This window comes from Amphibalanus amphitrite, unplaced genomic scaffold, assembly GCF_019059575.1.
Source record: "Amphibalanus amphitrite isolate SeventyFive unplaced genomic scaffold, NRLGWU_Aamphi_draft 000027F_arrow, whole genome shotgun sequence".
NCBI lineage: Eukaryota > Metazoa > Arthropoda > Thecostraca > Balanomorpha > Balanidae > Amphibalanus > Amphibalanus amphitrite.
This window is the reverse complement of record NW_024881523.1, coordinates 808924-817635: the sequence shown is the minus strand read 5'-3', so window position 1 is coordinate 817635 and position 8712 is coordinate 808924. Positions and strand designations below refer to the sequence as shown.

The 8712-nt window shown below is 48.3% G+C and overlaps 1 protein-coding gene across 1 annotated transcript; it reads left to right on the top strand.

The window, feature by feature from the left end:
- The first annotated feature begins 2304 nt into the window (after positions 1–2304).
- LOC122364279 (phosphonoacetaldehyde hydrolase-like) lies at positions 2305–8160 on the top strand. Its single transcript, XM_043334507.1, has 6 exons — positions 2305–2402; positions 3075–3153; positions 3872–3990; positions 4447–4695; positions 6954–7163; positions 7835–8160. The coding sequence occupies exons 2-6, from the start codon at positions 3084–3086 to the stop codon at positions 8021–8023; spliced, it is 837 nt and encodes a 278-aa protein (XP_043190442.1). The 5' UTR covers positions 2305–2402; positions 3075–3083; the 3' UTR covers positions 8024–8160.
- Positions 8161–8712: the final 552 nt, after the last annotated feature.

Below are 8712 nucleotides of genomic sequence, written 5' to 3'. Positions count from 1 at the left end.
CCGCACTGGCGCCCTCTGACGGAGGATCTCTTACACTTATAGTTGACACAGATGGCGGTAGTGCAGCGAACGGCACCACTCCCTATTTACAAACATTTCTTATTCGAGAACAATAACCTAAGAGGCAAACAAGAATGGATGCGAAATGGCAGGCTAACTTTGCCAGATTGAAATTTGAAGGTTGAAACTTGAAGTCGAACGGTTTCTATACGTCCTGCATGCATGGATAGAACGGCATTTTATTCGCTTATTTACTGTTATTTCCGACAGCGCTGCAGCTCACTTCCTCAGTTAGGGTAAACACTAATTATAACGCAGTAAGGAGGCTGTCTTCGCTGTATCATGTAAAGTCATTGCATGAATTCGACGAAGTGACGTCTTTTGACAACATGCAGTTACTCAATATTCGAGATACACAAGCTCGTATACACATACATTCACTAGTACCGAATCGCCGACTGACCGCGATCTAACGGGATAGGTACTCGGTTGTTTATACAGCTCTCCCATGGTCGTGGAACGGCTTCCTGCTCCCCGTTACCCCTTTCCCGTGGGGTATCACTCGGTTTCTGGACCGCCCAGAGTTCAGAATTAACGGTCACAAACACGAATAGCTCTTGTCGCTGCAGTGTGGTGTGACGAGAAGAAGAGCATGCAGAGCCAGACGCTGCATATCCTGCAGTGTCTCGAGGGACTTTATTCGTAGACGCCTGATGACGATGATCGTAGACGTTCTATTGAAATACTGTAAGATATCTTTAGGTATATGAAGGTAAAAAGAGCATAAGAAAGCACACAGAAGCGTAGCATTATATCAATATTTTGTCGTCTATCTAGTGCCAGAGGTCAATCGTCAGTGAGAGCAGGGGCTACCAATACAATTGAGATATCGCGCCGTGGCAATAGCAATAAACGCCTGAATTTAGGCTGTACCGCAGGACATAACTGCATCGTGGCAGAGTTATGTTATAATTGCTAGGATGATAAGATAGGTACATAACTAGTACCGGTACCTACCTCATGTGCACGAGCACCTACCAATAAACGGAACATCAGTGAGCTTTCAGTTATTCTTTCACGAGTCTCCTTGGTTTGCCTGACTCTGGCGACAACGGCCAGAGATACGATAAACTACGGTTAACGATTGTTGCATTGCATAGAAAGAGACGGATACCCGACCATCGCTCGGTAAGCTATGAACACTCTTGTTGTGTTCATCCTCCTTTCAGTCCAATATGGTGCTGATAGTGCCTGTAGGTATATGATATGAACATGTGCAATCTGCATTTGAGAGTACATACATGGTATGCGATTGCCATTGTCACGCTAGTTCAACTTTTGCCGCTAGATGTCACTGGTAGTCAGCGCCTGAAGTTAGACTGTACCGCAAGGCTTAAAAGAAATCGCATTTGAGAGCTTATCAGTTATCACAGGACTCAGGGCTGCGGAGTCGGAGTCGGAGTCGGAGTCGGAGTTGGAGTCAGTCGGAGTCGACAGTTATGACCGGAGTCGGAGTCCGAGTCGATTTTGAAAATCAGAGCCGGAGTCGGAGTCGGGGTCACCTAAAATCCATCGACTTGGCAGCCATGCCAGGTCCGCGGAGTCGGAGTCGGAGTTGGAGTCGGTCGGAGTCAACAATTCTGCCTGGAGACGGAGTCAGAGTCGGAGTTAGTTTTTGAAAGTCGGAGTCAGAGTCGAAGTCGGCGTCGCCGAAAATCCATCAACTCCGCAGCCCTGTGACACAAGTCACGACAGATCCGGTGTAGATGTAGGCGTAAAAACGAAATAGCAGAGGCGGTAGGCTGTCTCCTCAGTAGTTAGGCCTAACCCAGGGCTTTGATCACTTGGAGCACGAGAGCTCTTCATTAAAGTTGAACGAGGCATTGATGAGGCCAGACGCTTTCTACCGTTCGATAATCCGTTCGCTTAGCTTTTTACCTATTCCTAACCTCATTATGAGACTTCAACTAAATTTAATACTGCTGATCGTTGGTATATCAAGGCTCATAACTTAATGCCATTTTTACTTTTCCATTAAAAATACGCATGCATTCATGCGAACAATACGTTTCAAGACATTTGCACATGAAAGATATTGCTGTCAGAATAAAACATTACTGATGACTTCCCGTTCTCCGTCTCTTCGTGCGAAGTGAACAGTAAGCACCACTTCACAGGAACCCCGTACCGTCGCCTGCCGTGCGCCCTTCAGCTATGTTTATATCAGATCGACTGCCGGCTGGGGGGGGGGGGGGGGGAGGGGGCACGGGCAGGCGGGCAGCGGGGTGGCCTTCACAGGAGGAGGGTCTCACTAGTCCTGTAGTGGCTCGACCTGGCGGACGGCCGTCGCCTCTACCAAGGCTGCTACTGCTGGACTACGTCTTCTCACACACATCTACCCGGTGAGCTGCCCGTTTACGTAACGCAATGACGACCCGACTCGCGTAGTCAGGCATATATACCTCGTGTAGTGGTTGACGACATAAGGGTTTATACGTGATGTGCATTGTGCCAGGTCTGGGATCACAGGATGACCGATTTTCTCGTGGGTACATATCGATGCAGCGAAGCATGCGTGCATCTACATGTTTTTTGTTACGTTGTGGGATGCCGCTTTATTTTACAGGGTTAATTATGATAGTGCGACTTGTATAAAACGCGTACAAAATGATATTTGTAAAATGTAGATGAAGCTAACTACTTTTTATTAAAATTAAATGATTACTTTGATAAAGATCATGCCATAAATCGTGACTGCCCGCTTATCCCAGCTTGCCTTCTTTACGAGTATATTTTCACTGATGTAGTTAGGTACTGTTCGCTTTTGCTCGCTAATCGGCCTGTGTATGAAGGAATGAGGGTAATTGAACATGATATAGGTACACGAAGTTTGTTAGCACATTTGATAAAAGTGCTTGATTTTACAAACTATATTGAGCAGTAGTTTCAAATTCAACATTGTTGGCTCATTGACTTTTGTGACCTAGCCAATGGCTAGTAGCCATTGACCAGCTATATGTGTGATGACCATTATTCATCATCAACCTCTATCAATCTTCTCTTTCCTCTGACAGAAAATCATCATGGAAGCCGAATATCGCATGAAACGCACATACATTGGCAAAGTGAAGGCTGTCATCTTCGACTGGGCAGGTAAGAGCATTTATTTATACAGCTAAAAACGTACATTTCGCTTACGTTGTAAGCGATACCATGCAAACAAGAAACCTCAAAATAAATGTAAAGTCGTCCTCAAATATACACTCTCAACCTTGCTTTCCTACGCAAGGTCACTCGCTAACTTAGCTGAAGTAGCTGCACCCAGGTAATAGTGGTTGCAGTGGTAGTGGTAGGGGGGGGGGGGGGAGGACCGGTCTGACAGCCCACTGGGCGGCGTGCGATGCTCGCTGGATACATCTCATGTGTGACCGTACCGTGCCGGGCCGTGTCGCTGATAATGTCACGTCAGACACTTTATGGGCCTGACGTGCCGGGCTGCATAGGTATGGCATGGCCGGAAAGCGAGTGCCGCTCGAGTGCCGCTCGAGTGTCGCTAAGGATGGGGACCTTCACCAGTCGCCACTTATATGCTTACCCATATATGAAAGCTGTCGACCGGCAATCGGCATGCATGCAGCCAGGTCATGCACCAGTTTTTTTCTCCCTAAACTCTAAAGTAACATTTCGTAGCGAAATTATGGTGCAGATTGCACCTCACTCTTTATAAAGGTCGTCCTTCTTCAGAGACCAGACGCCACATTCCGTTTGTGCATACGATACGATCTTGATTATGGTGACTGGTGAGTGCCGAGTGGTGACCCCATGTTGTTCTGTATCCGAGTGACGCCCCCCCCCCCCGTGGCTCCAACAGGTACCGTCGTGGACACAGGTGTGATGGCGCCAGCGCTGGCATTCCGCGCCATTTTTGAAGAAGAGGGCATTGCAGTGACGGACAATGAAGTCAGAGAGCCGATGGGCATGCACAAAAGGGTAAATAGCTGATGTGAAACGGACGTCGGACGTCATGATGATGAGTGATGCTCCACATGAAAGGAAAAAAATAAATAAATAAAAAGAAAATAATAATGATAAATAAATAAATAAATAAATATATATAAATAATAAAAACAAATAAACGGTAAACTTGCATTAACCATTCGTTAGTTAGTTAAGCTTTATCATCGATGTAAATGAAAGTTGGGGTGAATAAGTTCCTACGATGGAATAGCGAAAAAGTCAAGTGGAATTAATCTTAGAATTTCATCCGCACAATAAGTTGTAGTGTAGATATAGGTAGGTGTCCGTAATTATAAATCCTGTAGTTCTCTAGTGCTAGAACTCTCGTGTCGCTGTTTTGACAGCATCACCTTTTAATAATCTTAATTTTCTGTCCTCGGTGGCACATCAAATTCCAAATACCTGACATGATGCTCTCGCTGCCTGCAGACGCACATTGAGAAAATGCTGGAGATGCCCACTGTTCGTCGCCGATGGGTGGAAAAGTTCGACCGAGAGCCGACCAAGGACGATGTCGACCGCATGTACGCCAAGTTCGTGCCGAAAAACATCGAGGCTCTGGAGACGCACGCTGACGTCATCACCAACGTTCCGCAGACGGTGGAGGAGCTGAGAGATCGGGGCATCAAGATCGGCTCCTGCACCGGGTTCGTGCGGCCCATCCTCGACCGGCTGATGGTATGTTGTCGCGGACGTCTGTATATTTTGACCTCGGCATACACAGGCCCGTGGTCAGTTTCGTGTTTCATGCTCGAGGGTGTTTGTAGTTAAACGTATGTTATATCATCAGTGACGTTGTTACGTCATCAGTGAGGTCAGCGATACATGGTGTGAAAGGATACGACATTATACTCATTCCTCTATTCTAACTCACATTATCACATGCCACATCATATCAAATCAATATATTTCGGAAAATGCGTCTCACTTAATCTACAATTACTGGTAGGGACCTATAAATTCAAGAACCTGCAAAGAAAACGAATCGCTTCTCCAGAAATGCCGTCCAATTTTTAAATTTTTTAGCGACGTTCCCTGAAAGTGATATTGAACTGACTCACAAATAAACACTGTAAATTTTACCGGCCTTTTCCACAGTCATTACGCCACTGTTACAGTGACCTGCTCGGCCCCGCGGCTGGTACATCTCACCCAGTCAGCACAGACTTCATATGTAGATTTGTTGACATTATACATGCGGTAGGTGGGGCAGCGTCCTTGAGAGGGTCGCTGGGCTGAACAGAGTGGTGACAGGCGGTCCGACGTACCCTGACACCGGCCGGCAACCGGTGGGGCGGGGTCAGCCTTCCGGCGGCACACGGGCAGGTTCTGCTGGCCGATAACAAGCTACATGACTGCACTACCTACATGCCTCTCTGAAAATCAACACAGTTCGACAGGGTTATGACAGGGTTATGCCTGTTTTGAAATTTAACCCTCGCCGGCCCGCCCCCCCCCATAGGGTTCTTCACGATAGCTCCGAACATGCTGGATAGAGAGCTGAAACTTGGCATACCTGACCTTTGATTCAAACCGGATCTTTTGACACCAACCGCATTTTTGGGTCAGGTCAGGTCCCTGACCTATGACGTCATAAGTGAAACTCTGCACGGTCTTCAGATGTCGCAACTTCGCAACGCCCTCACTGCCAGAGGAGATGTCACAGGGAAATGAAACTTGCAGGATCTAGTATCCATTATGGGTCTCACAACTTGTATATCTCGGATTTCTCCTAAAGGTCATATGAGGTCAGGTCATTTTCGTGATCTCACCATTATAAATCAGTGGGGGGAAATGAAAACTGCTATTCTGGCGCCGGGAACGATCTCCAACTATCTCAAGCACACAGAATCGTGATTTGATGCACTCCTTGCAAGGTTAGATGCGTCACTTTTGCAATGTTGACCTTGTGTGACGTCATTTATGACGTCATCAAGGTCATATTAGTTTTTTGTCAATAACTCTTGATCAAATTGAGCTAGCGAGTCGGGGAAAGCCACCAATGGACTCAAGAAGACCTGCCGAAGCGAATGATATGCGACATGACCTCTTTAGACCAACTTCGTGACCTGGGGCGCTGACCTGACCTTGACCTGAGGTCAACACCCTAAGTTGACCTGACCCGAGCAAAAAGTATATCATTCGACGCGCCTGAGCGAGGCGAACACGATGCTGCCAAAATCGCGGCTCTGTGGCCGTTTTTTTTTGCGAAGTTATTCACCAAAAACTGAACCGTACCTTGGGGCACTTGACCTGACCTCAGGGTCACCGGTTGGCCTAGGACCTTAAAATCGGGTTCCAATCTCTGCGTCTCGTAACGGCGCACACGCTAGTTTTTTCCGCAACGCGCTAGCTCCACCAGGGGCGAAACGGCGAGGGGGGGGGGGGGTCGTACCCGTCCCCCCCTCGGCCGGCGCGTATGTAGAAAACCAATAGGTCCGGCGAGGGTTAAAACTGGAATGCTGTAATAAGCAAAAGGAGGTCCTGGAAAGTGAAACTTAGGTGCAGCAACGAGCAGCACTAAACTAATATTGCTGAGCTACATACATTGGTCACAAATTAGTCAGCTTATTATCCTCTCATGCATCGAACTTCGAAACAGCAAGAAGTTATAAAAAAAAAAAACATTGCTCGAAACGGTCGACCGAAACGGCAACAGCTCATAGATATATCATTACTTGCACTATAAAACTCACCATTTCGCTGCAGCCCTTCGAAGTTCTTTTTCACTATCAGCATGATATGGAAAGTTACCTTGTGAATTATATCGCAGATTCTTACAGATGACAGACTCCCAATTTTCAACCTGCCCAAACTTGATTTTTCCGTTTAGTGGAAAGTTAGTAGGGGAGGGTGGGCTGGCTCGTGGTTAGGTAAGGACGACTGTCAAGGTGACAGACATGCCGCTAAGACTGACCTCTGACCTCGACCCGCAGCCGATCGCGGCGCGCAAGGGTTTCAGTCCCGACGTGAGCGTCACCGCCGACGAAGTGCCGGCGGCCCGTCCGCTGCCGCACATGGTGTGGCTGAACGCCATCCGACTCAACGTCAGCCCCATCGAGGCCATCGTCAAAGTAGACGACACGGTGGACGGCATCCGGGAGGGGCTGGCCGCCGGCTGCTGGACCGTCGGTGTCGTCAAAACGGCAAGTGGAACGGGGTATTTACTACTCAGTGGTGAAGCGAAAAGTGGAACTGATTCCCAGGAGTGGAACGGGATATGGAACGGGTACCCAGTGGTGGAACGGCTAGGGTCTTTATTGTATGGGCCGTCAGGTGCAATGGGTCTCCGTCCTCCGAGTAATGTTACGGGCGGCAAGCAAAACGGGTCCCCTAGGGACAAAATGGTATATGGTAGCTGGAACGGTCGTTCTTACCCCTAAAGTAGCGGCTGCACCCCGGCTGCAGCGCCACCATTGGAACTAGCAAGCGGCCAAGCACCGAACTATGGATTCGGCGAGCCCTGCACTCTACTGGCAGATGTCGCATCTATCGCTATTGTTGGGCCGAACGAGGGGAGGGTCGGACACCATTTTGGCTGACAGACACTGTCTATTCTGCATCATCAGTAGAAACTCATTTTTATAGTTTTTATGGTTTCACCATCCTATCAGGGGGTGCATTTGCCTCGAATTGGCCTGAGAATGAAAGGGAATAACATATTGCAGAGAATAGAGCGGCCAACACCATGTTTGGAGCTCAGGCATTGTCTCATGTACTTACATACCCCGAAGCGCCAGCTACTACGCTGCTTTGACTGTCGCAGTTCGCAGATCGGTTGGAAATGTGTCATATAAGCCTCACTGTATGTCCACAGGGTAACTACGTGGGCCTGTCGGCCGCGCAGCTGGCGGTCACCCCACGCCAGGAGGTGCAGAGACGCATGAAGCGCGCCTACGACATCATGACCGACTGCGGCTGTCACTACGTCATCGACTCGGTGACGGAGCTGCTGGTCGTCATTGACGACATCGAGCGCCGACTGGCCAGCGGCGAGCGGCCCTGATCGGGCGCAGAGGAAGAAACCTGGCCGAGCCACGGGAGCCAGATCAAAGGCGCCACATCACTGCGGCCAGAGGTTTTAGCCAATTTAGTCAAATGCGTACGATCATGAGTGCATAAATACAACATGGTTGCGGTAAACAGTGTTTTGGTGAGCACTGAATTGTGTGTAAGAAGTGTTTACGGTAAAGGGTCAAGGTGAGCGCTATATTAGACATCAGTCGTTTTTCAGCATGGAATCAGATTTAATCAGGCACCCTTCAATCACTTAGATTTAATCAGGTTCAGCAGCACTCTCAGTTCGTTTTACACCAAACCCATGATAGATCGTTCGACACTAGATGCCAGTAGTTCGAGGACATTATCTGTCGTATGGGACGACAAAATTCGTAGATATGATTTCCACATTTGTCATCCGTTTTTGTGATTCTTTGACGGTATGCAATCGAAGTATTTAAATATAAACTCTTGCTGGTCAGGTGAAGCAGAATTCTTTAACCCGGCCGGGCCCGGGGGGTAATCCCAACCACCGCAGCCCGGGGGGGGGGGGCGTTTTTCGCCCCCCTGTCTAACTCCGTAAATAAGGGAGCTACGGAAACAAAAGCGATACCAAACGAAAGGTCCTTACGGGACGATTCTAAAGCATCTAAAATTTTTGACCTCAGGTCAATTTTCAAGGTCAGAGGTCAAGGT

What these genes read in the sequence shown, in the direction of transcription:
- LOC122364279 (XM_043334507.1), top strand. Translation starts at nt 3,084, where the DNA reads ATGGAAGCCGAATATCGCATGAAACGCACATACATTGGCAAAGTGAAG. An exon ending in TGTCATCTTCGACTGGGCAG is followed by an intron (nt 3,154 to 3,871) that starts GTAAGAGCATTT and finishes TGGCTCCAACAG; the next exon opens with GTACCGTCGTGGACACAGGT. An exon ending in CCATCCTCGACCGGCTGATG is followed by an intron (nt 4,696 to 6,953) that starts GTATGTTGTCGC and finishes CTCGACCCGCAG; the next exon opens with CCGATCGCGGCGCGCAAGGG.